This window comes from Hippoglossus stenolepis, chromosome 8, assembly GCF_022539355.2.
Source record: "Hippoglossus stenolepis isolate QCI-W04-F060 chromosome 8, HSTE1.2, whole genome shotgun sequence".
NCBI lineage: Eukaryota > Metazoa > Chordata > Actinopteri > Pleuronectiformes > Pleuronectidae > Hippoglossus > Hippoglossus stenolepis.
In genome coordinates, this window is record NC_061490.1 from 22184839 (window position 1) to 22203264 (window position 18426).

Genomic DNA, 18426 nt, shown 5'->3' on the forward strand with positions numbered 1-18426 from the left:
TTCGAGTTTCAATGAACTTCATCCCAATCTGCATGTCTTTGGACTGTAGAGGCGAAGCTGGAGTACTGGGAGAGAACTCATGTGTAGACGGGGGAGAACATACAAATAACAGAAAGATCACAGCAAAGTTGGGATTCGAACCAGCAGACTTCAGAATAATAATAATAATAATCATAACAGCAGGGTGTAATACCTAAAAGATAGAACATCAATAAAATGAATTCATCAACTTACATTTAACAGTGACATAATATTCAGATCAAATATTTGTCCGTGTTGTCCTGTGTTTGTATGAAAACACTCTCCCATCATCCTCCCTGCTGGCTCTACAAAGCTGAGGTGGTTCTTTCCTTAACTTGATGATCTGTGGCCTGTCAGTCGATCTGAGTCACATCTTGAATGTGAGGTTTGAAGGACATGAACTTGAAGTGGAGCATGAGTGTGACCTCAGTCGGACTCCACCACGACAGCTGGTCCCTCAAAAGTGAGCGGGCATCGGTTTACTGAGAATATGAAAGCAAGAGAAATGTGATGATGCGTCTACACAACAGCTAAATTCAAATTGTACAGTGTCACTGAGAAGACGTTATTTTAATAGAAGCATTTTTAAAGGTGTAGCCGACTTGACTGGGAAACTATGTAGAGTGAAGCTATAGCCAAACTGCTCTAGAGTCATAACTGATTTAGAATAGTTCAACCATCGACTAAAGTGAAGCCAAAGTGTCCTAGATCGCCACTGGTACTTCTGACTGCGGTATAAATCTCAGCTCCTGAATTTTAGTGAATGGGACATGGACCAAACTAAAAAGTCAAAATACACATCAACTAAAATTATCTCAAAGATGGATTCTGTAGTTTTTATCACTGGTGTATGTTTAAATGTAAATTTTTCACGTACGTTTGGTTATTAATTAATAAATGTTCGTTGCTCGGGGCATGAAGGACACATTTGTCCACTAATTGTAATGTTATGTATATTCTGAAATGTATTTTAATATTCAGATTTTTGTTATACATACCGGTAACGTCGAGGGTCACTTCTTCAGATGACCAAGTTTTCCACCCTACGAATCTCAAAGAATACTTTCCGCTGTCACTTGTTCTCAGGTCACAGATCAAAATACTGCACAGTGGCTTCGGCCAGGCAGAGTAACTATTCCTCCAACTTGAAGATGAAGAACCGATGTATTTCACTCTGTTTGCAAAGTCAGGACTGACCGGACGTGTCAAGGTGTTTGTGCTGTAAATGACAGTGGATGTAAAGTCTTTTTCACTGTCGACCCATCGTCTATCTTTCATCCAAAACCAGTTTGCATCATGATCATCAACATCTCTTGTGACTTGGCATTTAATTTCAGAGCAGGATCCCTCAGTAGCTGGCAGCCAACCAGGTTCTAGTTTAAAGGGACTTATAGGGTTACTTGTAGAAACATCTGTCGGTGAAAACACAAGTGGAGAAGTCAGTTAATCTTTAATTCAAAAAAAAATAAAAACCATTGTTTTCAAAGTGGAAATAAAATCATACGTTTTATCAGGGCCAGAAAAACCACACGTGACTGTCTGAGCCTCCATCTCATGTGGGACTACAACTGGATTTCTGGAAACAAATAAAAACTGAAAAGTGGATAAAAACATCATAAGATCACAGGCTTTTTTCTTTTTACTGTAAACGTGTGATCAATGTTCTTTGCAGCTTGTCTCCAGAATTTCCTTCTTCCTCTCTTCATTTCTTTTATGACAGTTAGAGTTGTCTTTGTTTTGTTCCTCATGTCAAGATGGTTGTGAAATTGTGGTTTGAAAACACAAAGTCACCTCACCTCTGCGTAAGAATTTGTCATTTATTAAGGAAATTAAAATAATTATTTTTAAAATGGAATATTTGGGCCACATGTTTTGTTAATCCCAGAGTTCAGTTTCTTTCCTTTAATAACTAAAATATAGTTTGTTTCTGTTTTCTTTTTTAATTTTATTTGACATTACTTTACTTGTTCAAATCACTTTTATTCAAAAACCCCAGAACACATATAATATATTTGACTACCATTTCTCTTAGTGTCTTTATTAAATTCTAATTTTCCAAAAGTCATATCTGGCTCTTTGGGTTCATCTCAGTCTTCAGGGAACTACGACATCTGAAACTGATGTTTGAGTTTTCATTTGGAAAAAAGTATTTCAACTGAATGGAGGAAAAAGGGTTTTAAATTATGTAATCAGTGTATATACTGTGAACAAAACTTCTGAAGCACTATATTTTATTATAATAGTTCGATAAATAACCATAGAAGCATTTCTTACCTCAGAGGACCCACTTGTATCAAGTCTGTCACACACAGCCTCATTCCGAGAATGAGACTTTACAGAAGTTTCCACACTTTGAGGGTGCAAAAAATGTTAACGTCTATCCTTGCAAATAGAAACAGCTTCTGTAGGTGTTCAGTTACAGCGATAGCGTTCGCAGCATCTCACAGTATTTGCACCCAGATGCACTTCCATCCACTTCCTCTTTTTGTTGTTGTTTGTGGTGAAGTCTTAACAGGCACAGAGCAGTTTTCCAGTGCCACATATTTATTTGGAGAATTTATGCTCACATAGTACTACAATTGTCTCTATTTAAAACTTCATCTAATAACAATGTGAAACGTATCAAAGAGGGTTTGTGAAGAGTTGAATAAACATAAAAGTGCAGGTAAGACAACCGTAGACAGGAAGTATCTTTGAAAAAGCATTTCTCCTCCCGAGCTGCAGCCGCGATCTTCCGGCATCGGCCGCCATTTCATCAATGGCGCCGTTCAAACTGCAACATGGCGGTGAAGGAGCGGCTGGCATAGCAGAGTGTCTGACAGCCATCTCCACCAGCTTTGATGACACCGTGGCCAAGGTCCTGTTCTGCCATAGCAGCCGCCCTTCACTTCCCCTTTGGTAACCTCCTGACAGCGCACAAGTCCGCATGTAACTAAGTCTCGGGGTTCCGCTTCTCGCTGTCGGGCCAGTCGCCGACTGATTTGTCATCCAGGCACAGAGATAACTGTGCTTCGTCAGATCTTGCACTCCTCGAGTCACCAAGCCACCAGAGGCAGAATGGCAGACATCACAGATAGCGATGCAGCGGCCCTTAGAGCTTTGAAGGCCTCCTTTCTGGGTGACCAGGGCTGAGGTGAACGCGGGAGAGCCAAGAAGAGGGCTTGGGCTCGGATCTGGAAGGTCTTTGCCCAGTCGTCCAACAGATTGGAAGTCAGACTTCTCCAGGGTGGAGGTCTGACCCACGTGGGCTTTAGGCTGCATCACACCTGCGACCTCAGTGTTTGAGGCTGGCTTTCTCCTCTTCTCTTCCAGGCTCTTCTCTGGATCTCACAAAGCTAAGAGGAACCCAATGCCGTTTGTCTCTGCAGTAGGCGGAGCTTCCAAGGCAGCTGCACTGTTGGGATGGGGCGTATGTGTAGATGCCATGAGACGAGCGTTGTGGCGGAGGAATTGCTCTATCCATGCTTGTCCTCAGGTTCGAATGGGAGGTGTCGGGCACAGGCGGCGCAGGTCCCACAGGCGAAAGTCAAGTGTTGGGTCAGGGTGGCCTGCCCCGTCCCTCTGAGGCCACGGGGGTGAAGCAGGAGCACCCCCTCATCCCCAGGTCCGAGAGGCCACGGAGAGGAGTTGATGAAGAGTGTTTCCATCACCACGGTTTCCCACCACAGCCAAGTTGATCCTACTGATCAAGAGATCTTCCACCGCGTCCCTGACATCTGATAACTTAGCTTGCTGTCTATGGATTCTTTCAGGGTCTCAAGGAAGCTCAGGCCTTTAAACATCAGCCATTTCTGCAGAGACACAGTGAATTATTAGAAGAGTCACATGGTCCTTTGATAAAGAACAGATATGATGGATACTATCTATCATCTATCAAACTAATTCCTCATCTCTCTCTATCTATTTAAAGTCTATTAGTCTGTGTTTCCTTATCAGGCGTTCATCTTACTTCGGCTTCACACGTGACATATGCATTGTTAAGGGCCCAAGGAAGGCAGTGTGGAATTTGCGTGGTGCGGACATATCCCGTTCAATAATAGGCTGATAAGCTTTGAATAAACAGAGCGACCAGCGCTCTGCAGCAGAAGTGACTGGGACCCATCCAGCGGTTTTGTGGACTGGTCTGATCGACCTTTAGTTGCATTAGCAAATCGAACAGGCACGTTTCATGCACTGGTAACAATAGATAAAACAGGTGTCTTTGCAGTAGTAATGATAAAGCATTAACTTAGAGAAACCTGAACTAAAAAGTTAAATAATAATAATATATTAATGTTACATTCTTCAGCAGTATTAAGTGGTGATAAACATAAATATACTCAGAACTGGCCATTTTCTTGTTTTTTAATTTAACCTCTCTACAATGTGCTGCATGTCTCAGAACTGCTGATCCAGACAAATTCCTTCATCTGAAGTAAATTAATTAGCTCCATATCCACTAAAATACTTGTCTAATAATATCCTAATGTCACAGAATGTACCACTGCAGAATTTGTACTTTTTCTTTGGATACTCAAGAGTTTAAATTCAGGATATAGTAACGGAGGATTTTACATCATCATAGAATAGTTCAGTTTATTTTATTTAATTTTTAACTCAAGTAAATCTAAAGTTTACATGGTCCATTAAAAGAAATGCATCACAAGATAATGTCCATTTGATTCATCCTAAACTGAAACTGTAAATATGCAGAGCTGTCAGTCAGTATTTCAATTCAAGACAACACTGCACACACTCACCTACACAGTGTGAGGTAGAAGAAACCCTCTGGGTGAAATCTGTGTTCCCGGTCGTCTGATGCTGATTCTTCTGCAGCTTTGCAGCACTGATGGCGTCGGGTGGATCTATTTAAGGTGTTCGTCCAGCCAGTGGAACATGATAATCCTTTTAGCTCCTTAATCCAACAATCACCTTGAGCACATCCATGCCCACTCTGTGTGAATGTAAAGCTACTGGCTTGCATGTATAAGCCTTCAAGAATGCAAACAAAATACAAATTAAAACCTAAATAAAAATTATAATTATACATTTAGTTTTTTAATGAAGCATCGTTCGTGTTGAAGCAACATTTATTTTTGAATTAATGAAACTAAGACCATAATAAGTTGTTGTCTCAGTAAAACCACACCTCGATACCACAATCAGCAATATGAAAGTTTTATTTTCATTTACTGTGAAAGCTGTTTTTTTAGTTTCCCTGCAGATATTTTCAAAAGGTAGAATAAAGAGGAACAAAGTAATATTTACGCAGTTCAGGAAAGTGGTTTTACTCTCTGTGACCCACAAACCACCTGACACCTGTGTTCCAATCCTTTTAATCTTCACATCCTCTCACACAGCAGAAGACCGTAACGTGAAGTTAAAAAATCTTTCTAGACTAAAAGCTAATTTCAAAAACAGAAAGATAGGAGGAATTTTTTTTTATTCACTCTGGTTCACTCATGATAAATGTTTTATTAAATACATGCAAGAGAAAAAGCAACACTGTAACTAACTGTGGCATCAGGATGCAGTGATTCCTTGTTGTCACTGTAAAGTTGCTACATCGCCCCCTGGTGGCTGGCTGCAGTAAATACGTCATAAACCCTGCCTCCTCCACAGCTGCTTTCTGACATGCGCTTAACTCTGCAGAAACTCAATGGAGGATCGTGTTTTTATGAATGCGCCTGACCAAAGAATCTCCTGCTTGATTGTTCATATGTGAAAGGCAAACGTCTGAGGAAGTCCGGCCCCATTTGTGCGGACATTCTCGGCTCTCCCTCAGCAGAGAGAAAGAAAGAAAGATACACAGGAAGTTTGGTTGATCACACAGCTTCAGAAGCAGCTGCACAGATCTTCCATGTTCACCTATTAAAGATGTTTGACTAGATTTGACTACCACTGTTCCCCAGGGCCCTATTCTGGGTCCCTGAGAAGTTCTGAACATCAGGCCCCTCTTCCTTTTCAAGCAGAGACATTTCACGCTGAGTTCTGTTGCTCCTCTCGTCAGACAGTTATTATCTATACCATCATACTGTATGTCCTTCTGGGAACTCACACGTTCAACACTGACAAATTAGGGCACAGGAAAATATTGCTATTGTTTTTGTGTACCACTTTAATGAATATGAAATGATATTTAGAAAAAAGGGGAAGTTTATGTCAGTTGCACAAAGAAACACACCAACCAGTGTATCTTCTATGTGCAGATGCTCGTCTCTATAAGTTTTTGCAATTCTCCAGAAACTCTGCAAGATGGGACGAACCCAACAATCAGTGATCTGTAGAACGGTCTAATCCAAAATCTGCAGGTTAACTAAAGATGGTCAAAGAAAATAAGTTTATTTAAGTGTATAAAAACTGCTTTAAATACACAAAAAATTGCAAAGTATCTGCTTTCATCGTGTGTGGGTTTTTTTCAGCACCTCTTAAAAACCAGATCTGTATTTGCAGATTGCACTTGTCTGAAGGAACAGTTGTCAGCAAAGTTGGTAAATACTCGTATGGTGGGAAACTTCCTGTTCTCACAATTTCCTACAGTACTGGACCACAATTGCAACATCTTTAATTTAAAGCGCACTGAAGCGGTGTGACCAGAGTACGACTGAGAACAAAGAGAATAAATGTCCTTTTAATTGAGAGACAGGTAAAAACTGGGGCACAGATATAGAGTATTACCAATAAAAGACAAGAGAGTTCAACATTTTAAAATCATTCAACTGAATTTATGAAGATCTCTTATCAGAGAAGGAATTTCATGAACAAATTCATCTACTTCCAAGGAGCATAGAGAAGGGAAAAGGCTCAAGCGGTGAAAACTCTAGCTATTCAATGAATTTCAGTTTGCGTTGAATTCACATACTGACATTATGAAGCATGAAGCGCACTGGCCGTCAGCAGATATTTACAGTATGTTTCAGACACAGTCAACTTCCCCATGAACACGGGTGTACAACAAAAACATTTGAACAAAAAAAATCCAGGTGAATAAGCTACATCACTGTCTTCATGGTAACTACACATTAACTTTCAGTTTACTTAGAAGTAATTACAACCAAATGTATGTCTTAAAAACCAAGAATGTTCCTTATCAAACCCTCATGAAAGAGAAATGTCATTGAGGTTTGATATTTTACAGTTTAACCCTGAACTTTGGTATAAATAGCTGTAAATAAACAATATGTCTGTGAAAATCTTATTTTGGCCTTTCGATAAATCGGTCTTTGCCATTTTACTTGTGTCATTTTTCTAAAAAGATTTGTCATCAGACTCATAAACACACAAGCACGCACAATCAGCCATTATCGTAACACAACACATTATATCTGAACATGTACTTCTGTACTGCCCCCGGCTTCCTCTCGTTCTCTACTTTAAGGCACTTTAGAATACACCTCCCCATCCTCACCTTCCTCCTCTGCTGACACAGTCAGTCCCGTCTCCATCTCTTCCTCTAGCATCTCCTCCTCCCCCTCTCTGTTGTCCTCCAACACTTCACCTCCCTCGCCTCCATCGTCTTGTCTCTCCTCCGGTGCGCCTTTCTTAATTTCAGCGTACTCTGTCTCTGTGGGGTCTTGAGCGTCCCTGGCCTCTGTGAGACTGCACCGTGACGCGCCGAACATGATGTTGGAGTACTCCACCTCTTTGAGTTCCTGGTCTCCATCAGGCGCTGATGTCCCAGCAGCCTCAGCAGCCTGGTCATGAGTATCGTTGTGGAATTCCACTGCTTGGCCATCATCGATCTGTCATATATGATGTAATAATGAATAAGTAATTTGCTATATATCACACATACTGCAGCCAGCCACCAGGGGGCAATCAACGAGCGGTCCCATTGTCGATCATTATTTATAGCAAATGGCCCAAAAGCCTGATAAAGCAAGAGTTGAGGCCGACATATTGTGGAAGGAGCTGGAAGCAGTTGACCAATCACAACAGCATGTGCCAGCCGGCCAATCAGAGAGGAGGGTCTTAAAGAGACAGGAGCTAAAACTGTTCCAGACAGAGGCTGAAAAGAGGAGCTGCAGCAATGGACAAAATGAGGAGAGTGATGTGTTTCCTGAACATTAAAGCATTTAAACCTTTTCAATCAATAACTCAAATTAAAATGATGAGCCTCAATATGATTGAATATCATTTTACTAATGTATCTTAACATGCTGGGTTACAAATGAATCATAAACATACCAGTGCGCCTGATTCAGTGGTCACCATCTCCACGTTCTCAGCCAAATTTTCAGATCTCCTCTTTTTTCTGGAGAAAAATGTAATCAAACAGTGAAAAATGTAAACAAATAACAAAACTGTTTTGTTTTTAAAACAGATGTCTAAAAGGATTAAACGTAGGATTTTGAATGGTTCAGATCGAAATACGAGTAAACTTCGTTATAATCTATATTTGAATCAGGTGTTTTCATCACAACAGTCCTTTACAGTGGCTTAAAGAAACAATGATACAATACAATGCATTGGCAGGTTCAGATTGGTTTTAAAATCTATGTTTGATGAACAATGTTATAACAATAAAAAAGCCGATAGCAGACATGATTTTGTCTCTAATCTCTGAAAGCTGATCATGTTTGCTACATGTATTTAAAAGTAAATGGATGGAACACATCATATTTGAACATTTAAGTATTTATGATTTGCAGTAAATATGCTTAAACATGCTAAAATAACAAAACTATCCTTTATGGTCTAACTCTACTTTATTTTGATATAGAAGATTGTAAAGTCGTCTGAAATTCTTGTTGAAAATGGAGGGAAAAAATGCATGAATGTCAAAAAACTACAAAACTGTAACTGAAGTATATGGAAGTTCAAAGTTGAACCTTGTGCATGTTCTAGCCAAACAGTAGACGGTTGCTGAAAGAAGAATCCCAGTCAGAAATGCAATGTAGACTCGTGGCTGCTGAACAGTGCACCACACTTCTTCGAGTAGATCTGGAATAAAAAAGGAGAAAATTAACTGTGTGGTCAACGTCGTCTCTTCGTGAAAACACAAAATCCACACAATTAGATTCTAGAAGTGTCGGTAAGCACTCACTCTGTAAGGTGGTGCAATTTGCTTCCCTGTCGCTGTCACAAATGGTCACAGGGCAAGTCTTGTTTTTTTCAGTCGGCGTGGTGGTGCTGGGGACTGTGCTGTTCAGCACCGCGGAAGCGCCTGAGTGCACAATGTAGTTTTTCAACAGTGGCCATGTGATGGTGGGTAAAGGAAACCAAGAAGATGAGAAATGTCTGCACATCAGCTGAAGCTCCCACAAACCATTTTTAGACCATCAGGCAGTCTGGAGAAGGAGCTGTGGCCGAAATGTTACCTTACCTGGAAGGTAAATACGTTTTTTGTGCGCGGACATTTGTCAGCTCCTGGTTGTTGTCAGTTCATGTGTGGTCAGTGTTGTGAGTGAATTATGGACAGAAACCTTCAACACTCAGATCAGGTCACATATCACAGATAGATGACATGACAGCTCCCAATGAGTGAAGCCAAAGCATCTCAATCGCCCCCTGGTGGCTGGTTGCAGTATAGTTCATAAATCCTGCCTTCATCCAGTTAGAGGCTGAGAACCTTTAAAATGTCTCAGCGAGTTTAAGAGATTTTTATAAAAAGGATTATGATGATAGAGTCTAATATGTAAGAGAAGAAATTTCATATTTTTACACACAATTTAAACCATTCTTAAAAACACCACCCCCTCCTAATGATGAAAATATGATCATTCTCATTTTAACTATCAAAATAAATACAAAAACCCTATTTGTTTTGGAAAATATTTACATTATACTCTTCAGAAGATAAATGTTGGAAGTTACAATCTTTACCTGTAGTTTTGATGCTCACAGACAAGAACAGAGACGCCGAGATGAGAAGTAACATCCTGATTCAGAGCTCGAGGTGGTCGGTCTCTCCAGAGGATTAACGCTGCAGCAGCTCACAGCAAATACATGAAAAGTTCACATGATGAAACCGGATTAGAAACTAGATTTAGCTGCATTGATTTGAATACAGGATGTTGCATGGGTAGTGATTCTGCAGGTGCATCTTTAAATGTGATATTTATAATAATAATAATAACTTTATTTGTATAGCACTTATGTGAACAAGGTGACACAGTGCTTCACAAAATCCATGGCAAACAAATGAATGAACTAAAATAAAAGGTATTAAATTCAATTGACTTTTAAGCACCAAATCATAACATTTTAAGATTGAGACCTACTGTAAATATTTAAAGAGAAACCCAATAGCTCCCAATTTGACATCTTCTTCAGAGCTTCAGAGTCCCCGGGATATTTATATTTTATTTTAATAATTTTCTGATTAAATACTTATTTGGTATTTTAAAATTAACTTTACTTTCACTGCTTTGAAATAAAACTTCCCTCAGTCCTAAACTTTCCCAAAGGATTGTACAGACATAATAATAATTAAAAAAATCATGTGATTACATCAACTATAGAAAAGAGAGAAAGCCTTCGTTAACAATTTCAAAGAATTCTTTAAAAGAAAGATAAATGTGGAGCGTTACCTCTTTGTGTCTCTTCTGTTTTCAGTGATCTGAGCTCTGACTCTCTCTTCCTCTCTTACTCCTTCCCTCTTCACACTACAACAAGTTTCCAGGAAGCTTCTCTCTGCTCTGCTGCCCATCACTTCCTCTGTCGTTCGTCCGAGAGTGTCACATTGTATATTTTATCCACATGTGCAGCTTCAAACCCTCTAACATGAAATGTTGATGACTTTAAAGGGATGAGACTTTGAAAAATTAAGTACTATAAGTATTTAAAAAACCTTAAGATACTTTAGGAAACTTCAAGATGCCATCTCTTCTACTGCCTAACCATCGTAGTGTATTCAGACACAATACGTACATGGAGCGATGTGCTCGGTCTATATTACCGCTTGATATCTGCAGTGCCAGTTAAATAACTGTAGAAGTACAACAGTTCCTAAGGTTAAATGGTTTATTATGCAAATATGACATCAGTGTATTTACTTCCTTCCTGTCAAGACACAAGATGTAACTATTGCATTAGCGATGCACTGTGACTGTGCTTATCAGTTAATAAATGCCTGCATACTAAAGACTTATTGAATTCTTACAGCGCCTGTAGATATTGTAGAATATAAGTTAAGGGTTTTGTTCACAACTCAAAGGTTTAGACTCAGACATTATCAAATGTGTTTTCTGTTAAAATAAAAAAAAACACTTCTCACTCTGAGTCTAGTTCCTGCAGCACATTTTTCAAAGGGGGAAGTAGAAGAAGAAGAAGGGCATCAACATTTAAGAGCTGTGACATTTCATCAGCTCGACCAGAAACACGGACTCAAAATGTTTAAATTAAAAGACGTCACGCTAAACTGTAAAGGGCCGAGAATTTTGTGGAAATGAAAGGAACTGGGAATTCACATATTTGTTAGTTTTTGTTGTATTGAATTTGAATTTCTGTGTTCACCATTTACCAGTTTAATTTTACTGTTTCAGAAAAGCAGTTAAAATGTATTGATTAAAAGACATTGCAGTGATCTGTAAATGCCCACAAAATAAAAGTGAAAAAATATTGTGAAAACTGCTGCAACTGAAAATTCACTTTTTGTTTGGTATAGAATTAGATGTTTTGTGTTTGCTGTTTATCTTTTGAATAAAGTTTACCCTTTCAGAAAAGCAGTTAAAATTAAGATGTATAAATTATCTGTAAACTACTGCAGCTGAAACTACAACTTTTCTGCTGTTGTTTTTTTTGGGGCACCAAACTCTTTTTATGTTTACTGTTTACTTCAAATCAGAGTGATAAAAAAAGAGAAAGATGTGCAGATCAATTATATTGTACAAAGACTGAGCTCCATAGAGGACTTATACTGAAACTACTTCAAACAGGGATCTAACTTTCAAATGACCTGTGGACTTGAAAAAAAGCCTTTTTTTAGAGTTTCTTTGCTGCAGACACTCAAAATTAAAATGAAACAAGACATTAACTAGCAGCTCTGGAAAAGTGATGTGCTGTAGATCAAATGTTAGCATGCTAACATGCCGATGTTTACCTAGTCACTATCATAGTCTAGCATGGTAACCTGCTCACATTTCTTACAGAACAGAACGTCACCAGATTTGCGATATTCTATCATGAACAAGAATATCGGACAAATAGACAGATAAAAAGTTGAGGAATCACCAAAGTTAATTCACCACAGGGGAACATTATGACAAAATTACAAAGGAATTCATCAAAAATGCTGATATTTATTAGCAACAACAGATAAATACTTGGATCATCCACAAAGCCACAGCTCTAAGCCCGCCTCCCAAAACGTCCACTCCTTTGTGATTGGTCAACCTCTCCGAGCGCGTGTCGCAACTTTTACCCAGAGGCCTCCTGCTCAGCTGTAACCGCATGACAACCAACACCTGAAACGCCTCGTCAGTAGTCCGGCAGTTACTTCCACTTCATCGTGATGTCACATGACACCTCACAAAGTCCCACATTTGCATAATGCACGTCTAGCGGCAATGTATTTCTACAAAGCAAAGACACTAAAGCACAATAACACTTGAATAAGTATATTCTGCCCAACTTCCAGTCCACCTTTAGTTAAACGGATGCAGATGCCCCTTAAGTAAGGAGGTGTGTTGTGTCTTGTCGGTTTATCACAGGCTGAATTTGCTGTGAATCTCGTATCCATCCTTTATCCTCAAGCGACTCCAAAAAATCTAAATCCTTACATCTCTGCCATTAAATCCTTTATGTTGGAGTACACTTCCATGTCCCCCCCTTCATCCTCCTCTGGAACAAAATGATTTGTCTCCTCCTCCTCCTCCTCTATCCCGGCCTCCTCCAACACCTCACCTTCCTCTGCACCACCATCTTCTCTTTCCTCTTTTACTTGTTTTTGGATTTCAGCATAATCCGTCTCAGTGGTCTCTGGCTTCTTTGCTGCATCCCTGGGGCCCTTGCTTTTCAGCAGTGAGAAATCGATGCTGGCGTACTCCACGTCTTGTGGCCCACTGTCGAGTTTAGGGGCTCTTGCCCCTGCTGCCACAGATCCAGCCCCAGCTCTCTTTCGGCCGCGGGTCTGGGCATCTTTTGCTGCTTGTCCGTTATGTATCTGTCAGGTACAACGTAAATTATGGGACTTATTTGGCAGCAGGAATCCAAAGTTTCTATTTCTGTGTTATTTACATTTTCAAGTATTTTCATTGGGTCACAACCATCCTCTATTCTTCTTTGCTACAACTTGAGTTCTTTCATTACTTCCATCAAAGAAGTTTCAGCTGGATTACACAAAAACTACTGCACAGTTTACCACAAAACTTAGGTTAGGGAAGAACTGCATTAAAGTTTGGTACGGATCAGGAGGCGGATCCAGTCATTTTTTCACTTTCCCTAACATAGTCATAGAGATAAGGCTTTTTTTTTTTATTCAGGATTCACATCTGAGTGTGTGCAGTTTGGTGCAGATCCAAATAAAAATCTGGATCTAGTAAGTTTAAATTTGGTTTCATGAGAGCACTGTCGAGTCTTGAAGCAAGACTTGGAACATGCTATTATCTATCACATGTTGTGCAATTGTGCATGTATGTTGGACATATAATTGGCCCCTCTGTGTAAATCGTGGCCCCTTCATGGTCCCTAATTCAGAGAAATCCTAGATCCGCCTCTGCTGGGAACAATTCTGAAGAAAACTCATGTTAAATGAATGTACCTTTTATAGTACATTAGATAAAAGAATATAAATACCAGTGGATCCTCATGATTAGTCACCATGTCCACAGTCTCATACCGATTTCCACTGCTCTTCTGTTTCTTTCTGGAAGAGAAAAGTATTCAAAATTTAGATGTGTATGTATAAATATTGTCCACAAACAAAATGTGTAAATAAATGAACGGGATGAATACCGGTGGCATCTTTTTGCCAAACAGAAAACGACGGCTGAGAGAAGAAAACCGATCAAAAAGGCAATGATGGTTCCCCACCATCTTTTAAATAATTCTGCGGGTTGATCTGCAATCAGAAGGAAACAAAGAAAAACATGCTGATGTGTTTCTGAACGATAATAAATAGTTTGAACAGAAGTTGTGTGCTCAGGCAGCGATCTAAAGTAGCAGAAGCAGAAGTTACCGCTAAGTTCAGTTGGCTGTATTCGGGTGGTGAATTTTTCTTTTGCTTCCCCATTTGCGTTGCTGCTGACACACTGGACAGAGCTGTCATTTCGGCCTTTCACGATGACGGTGCTGTTAACAGTGTAGTTTGACACTGTGGTAATGACTGAGTACACAGTCTGGTCCTCCAGCAGCAGCCATTTGATGGTGGGTAGAGGAAACCCCTCACTGATGCACACACAGGTCAGGACCCCCGACTGGACCACACAGTCAGAGCTTTTTAAGATCTTTGAAAACCCTGTGAGCACACAAGCAACGTGAGAACAAAACGCTGATGAACCTAATCTTCCTCGTCAGAAACACCAGGGCGGCCTACTTACAAGTCACCGTTACGTCAGCAGTTGTAGTCGCGGTCCTGTTCAGATGTTGTGCTGTGCAGATGTAATGTCCTGAATGTTCTGCAGTCACATTAGGGATAATGAGTGTGGATGAAACAGAGTCGTTCTTCAGGTCGGTTCCATTGGGCGGGTTTGTGCTGGAGTCAAATTCAGTCCACGCTACAACAGATGGAGGGAAACTGTTGCCCCTGCAGGTCAGATTCAGAACATCTCCCTCCTTTACTATCAAGTCTCCAGTGATCACTGGATCTCTCATGTCTGTGAGGAATATTTAAAAATAAACAATTTAAATAATGATGAGAAAAAGAGGCAGAACACAGATAAAATATGGATAGACAGACAGACAGATACAGTAGATACGAGAGAGAGAGAGAGAGAGAGAGAGAGAGAGAGAGAGAGAGAGAGAGAGAGAGAGAGAGAGAGAGAATGCATCTAGTCTGCCTCAGTGTACTTTTAAATACTACCACTGGGAGATGCTAGTGCCTGAGGAATTTCATAAAGCTGTGGAAGTTGTTCAGGGGGAATTTGTCAGCGTATAATAAAAAATACACATTTTCAGTTTTTATGAAAACTGAAGGTTACCACAGGTTCTCTCTCATGTTTGAAAGGGGAGGATGAGGTGAGGGGTGTGCAGTAATTTTGTAAAATTGTATCTGCTGTTATTTAATTGTAGATTTTGTATTATTTCATTCGTTGTCTTTGATTTCAAACGGCATTGTTTTAATTTGCTTCTTGTCTTGGATGTTTTCGCATTATTGACCTTGTAACGGCTGTTTTGAAAGGTGCTATATTGATACGATTATTATTATTATTATTAATATTATTATTATATGTTGTTGTTGTACTTACAGATCACTGTTACGTTGACATTTTTCTTCCAGGTCCTGTTCATGTGTGTCACTGTGCAAATGTACTGTCCAGAATCCTCTGCTGTGACATTAAAGATAGAGAGAGTGGCAGTTCCTCTTCCTTCTGTGTGATAGAGCAAGTCACTGAATGTGGTGTTCTGCAGAGTTGTTCCTGTTCCATTTCTGCTGCTTTGGTCAAAAACTTTAGTCCACGTGATCAGCGATGGAGGGAAACCTTCAACACTGCATGTCAGATTCAGAGTCTTGCCCTCACTAACATTTGCATTCTGGGTTGTTCTGACTTCCTTGTAATCTGCAATACAAAAACACACGTTGCACAGTCATATAATGTTGTTAAAGCACAAAGTTTCCTGTTGTAAAATTCAGCCCCTCAGAAATGAAGTAGTTTCTACTCACAGGTCACATTCAGAGTCGCCGTCTCCTCTGTGCTCACGTTTTCTTTGAAGATGACCGTGCAGGTGATGTTGGTGCCGTGATGTTCAGCTGAAGGGGAAAAGGACAGAGTCGAGCTGCTTCTCTTGGCGAACGCAGCCACGTTCTCAGTTTTGAAGGTCGTGATGCTTCCTGTGAGGTAGGCGTCGCTCTCTCCTCTTCCTCGCCACCTCCAGGTGAATGTTGGTTCAGATCCAGAGCAGAGACCAGGAGCAGTGCAGGTCAGTGTGGTCAGCTGTCCTTCGGTCAGAGGGGGAATCATCAATGTGGGCCTCTGACTCAGACCTGATGGGAGACCAGTTCATGAATGGAGTCAGATGAGAACGTCGTCATTCACTTCGTTCACTAAACAAAGGCCAAAATTACTTTAGGTCCCACCCATAGACTGTGAATAAAGATAGACGACATGACAGCTCCACTAAAGTGAAGCCAAATTCCCTAGATCACCCTCTGGTGGTTGGTTGCAGTACAGGTCATCAACCATGCCTCAAACTTCACCTCAGATAAACTTTTCACAACAATGGTTTCTGTCATTTCCAGGAGTTTGGTTTTAATTAGTTTTTTGATGTTAGCCTCTGTAACGGGATGAAACATCTTAATTGGTCTTACAATCGGTTGAGCCCATGTACTGACGGCACTTTGACACCACTCTACACCCCAACATCTCTACTGTGCAAACTTTGACACCAAAAGCTCAACGTGGCATCACACATATTTTGTACAACAGAAGGAAATGGAGAAGTGTTGTTCATGTTTATTTGCAGCCTCTGGTCCCAATACACCAAACATGTCATACAGCAGAATGGTTTCATACCTTTAACAGAGACAGCTGTTATTTTGGGGAATGTATATGAACCTCCTCTCGGTACAGTGTTCACTCTGAGTTGATATGCACCAGAGTCCGACTCCTTCAGGTCATTGACGATGATGCTGCAGTTTTTCTGGCTCACATCAGACTCCAGCAGTGACACTCGTCCTTTAAACTCCGACTGAACCTTATCGCTGTCGGTGTTAGTGTGGAAAATCATGTCTCCATCACCACATCTGTCTTTAGTCGGTTCACATTTAAACCAAACTATATGTGAGACTTGGATACCAGCAGGAACAGTGAAGGAGCATGGTATCACGACACAGAGTCCGGCCTCCGCTGTTATTTCTCCTTCAACTAGAGTGTTACAGTAGTCTTTCAACGGACAACCTGGTTCCCCCAACACTGAAGAACCTGTAAATGCAAACATGAAGAGACAAACAGGGAGAGAGATTATTTAAACTTTTAAAATATTAAAAAATAAGAAGAAAGGCTACTACGAAAAAAATAGAACATGTAAATCCGTCTGTTTTACACAGTATTATATATATATATAAAATGGTGTCAGCAAACACAACACAGTGAAATTCCAATATTCAACGTATAATACTTCTTAAACCACATCTTTGGAAAACAAATATATAGTTGAAATCCTAATCCCAAATTATAACCTTGTCAGTAGCACATTTTTTTTAATGGCAAACTATTTCTACCTATTTTCTTCATAACTATAAAGTTGGCATATGAGTAAAATAAAAAGTGAATACCTGTTTCCGCATCGCTGACTCTCACGGAGAAAAGCAGAGTCGCCCAGATGAGAACAAACATCCTGATTTGATGAAAGTTCATCTCTTCTTCTTCTTCCTCCAACAAACCTGACACAGCAAATACAGTAACGGAACCAGAGGAAAGTCTACCATCGAAATCATCATCTTAAAAAAGGATGTTGCAGGTTTGGATTTTCCTTCGTTGCGAGATTGATACGCAGTTGCTCTTTTACGAGAACAAGCAGCAGCTCTGAATCGATTTACATCTGTAAATGTCTCTAATTTTTGCCATGTTTCAGGACCCCTGTCCAACTTTGAACCATTAACTGTACAGTTTATTTTTAACACTATATCCTCACTCTTTCTCCAGCACAGTCTCACACCTTCACTTCACCAGCAAAGCCAGGAATATGGAAAAGACGGTTACATAAACATTTACAGCTCAAAACATTATATATGTCAAGCATTAGTTAAATGTTGTGTTTTACCTTTCTGTCTCCCTCTCTCTCTGTTTCTGCTCTGAAGTGACTATTGCTCTCGACACTTTTCTGTCTCCGCCCCAATTATGAACCTCAACAGTTTAAGGAAGTCACTGCCGAGAAATGTTTTTCCTTTCCGCATCGACGGGCTTTTACACACTTACCCAATTTCCACCATTATCTCTGAATAACTCAATAAAATGTGACATTTTACAAAAAGGGAAATGTGTCTTATCTTCTTGAGAAACCAACAAACCAGTGCATGCACTTTTTTCATCATGTGGTATATTCTGTGACACTGTGCTTTAAATACTGAATGAAACACATCTTTAAAAATGTTTCAACCACGCACAGCACATTCTGTGCACTGCTACTGGCAAATATCTGCATGTAATAGTCAAGTTGTGCATCACAAAGATACTGAACAGAAACTCTCTGCTTTAAGCATTTCCTCCTTCCAAGTGCATAACATTACATTTCAGCTCAATATCAAACCCAGAAATGTCAAACTCATGGTTTACGCCAGATGAAAAGTCAAGGCATCACTAAAGCCATCAGAATTAATCATCTGGG

At 40.0% G+C, this 18426-nt stretch overlaps 1 protein-coding gene and 1 long non-coding RNA gene across 3 annotated transcripts; both read right to left on the reverse strand.

The window, feature by feature from the left end:
* Positions 1–436: 436 nt before the first annotated feature.
* LOC124852254 lies at positions 437–1598 on the reverse strand. Its single transcript, XR_007032879.1, has 3 exons — positions 1526–1598; positions 1020–1433; positions 437–503 (listed from the first exon to the last, which is right to left on the reverse strand). It is a non-coding gene; the product is annotated as an uncharacterized LOC124852254 (long non-coding RNA).
* Positions 1599–6703: 5105 nt separating this feature from the next.
* LOC118113357 (sialic acid-binding Ig-like lectin 10) lies at positions 6704–18006 on the reverse strand. Of its 2 annotated transcripts, none has more exons than XM_035163023.2 (15): positions 17863–18006; positions 17375–17482; positions 16614–17021; positions 15764–16084; positions 15348–15659; positions 14481–14756; positions 14120–14398; positions 13897–14002; positions 13738–13807; positions 10533–13105; positions 9826–9925; positions 9047–9166; positions 8832–8943; positions 8188–8254; positions 6704–7742 (listed from the first exon to the last, which is right to left on the reverse strand). In XM_035163023.2, the coding sequence occupies exons 2-10, from the start codon at positions 17454–17456 to the stop codon at positions 12719–12721; spliced, it is 2241 nt and encodes a 746-aa protein (XP_035018914.2). In that variant the 5' UTR covers positions 17457–17482; positions 17863–18006; the 3' UTR covers positions 6704–7742; positions 8188–8254; positions 8832–8943; positions 9047–9166; positions 9826–9925; positions 10533–12718. The 2 variants fall into 2 exon arrangements, with proteins under 2 accessions (XP_035018914.2, XP_047196713.1); XM_047340757.1 differs by having other exon boundaries at positions 9826–9934.
* Positions 18007–18426: the final 420 nt, after the last annotated feature.

What these genes read in the sequence shown, in the direction of transcription:
- LOC118113357 (XM_035163023.2), bottom strand. Translation starts at nt 17,456, where the DNA reads ATGAACTTTCATCAAATCAGGATGTTTGTTCTCATCTGGGCGACTCTG. An exon ending in AACAGCTGTCTCTGTTAAAG is followed by an intron (nt 16,085 to 16,613) that starts GTATGAAACCAT and finishes GTCTCCCATCAG; the next exon opens with GTCTGAGTCAGAGGCCCACA. An exon ending in ACAGCCAACTGAACTTAGCG is followed by an intron (nt 14,003 to 14,119) that starts GTAACTTCTGCT and finishes TTCTGATTGCAG; the next exon opens with ATCAACCCGCAGAATTATTT.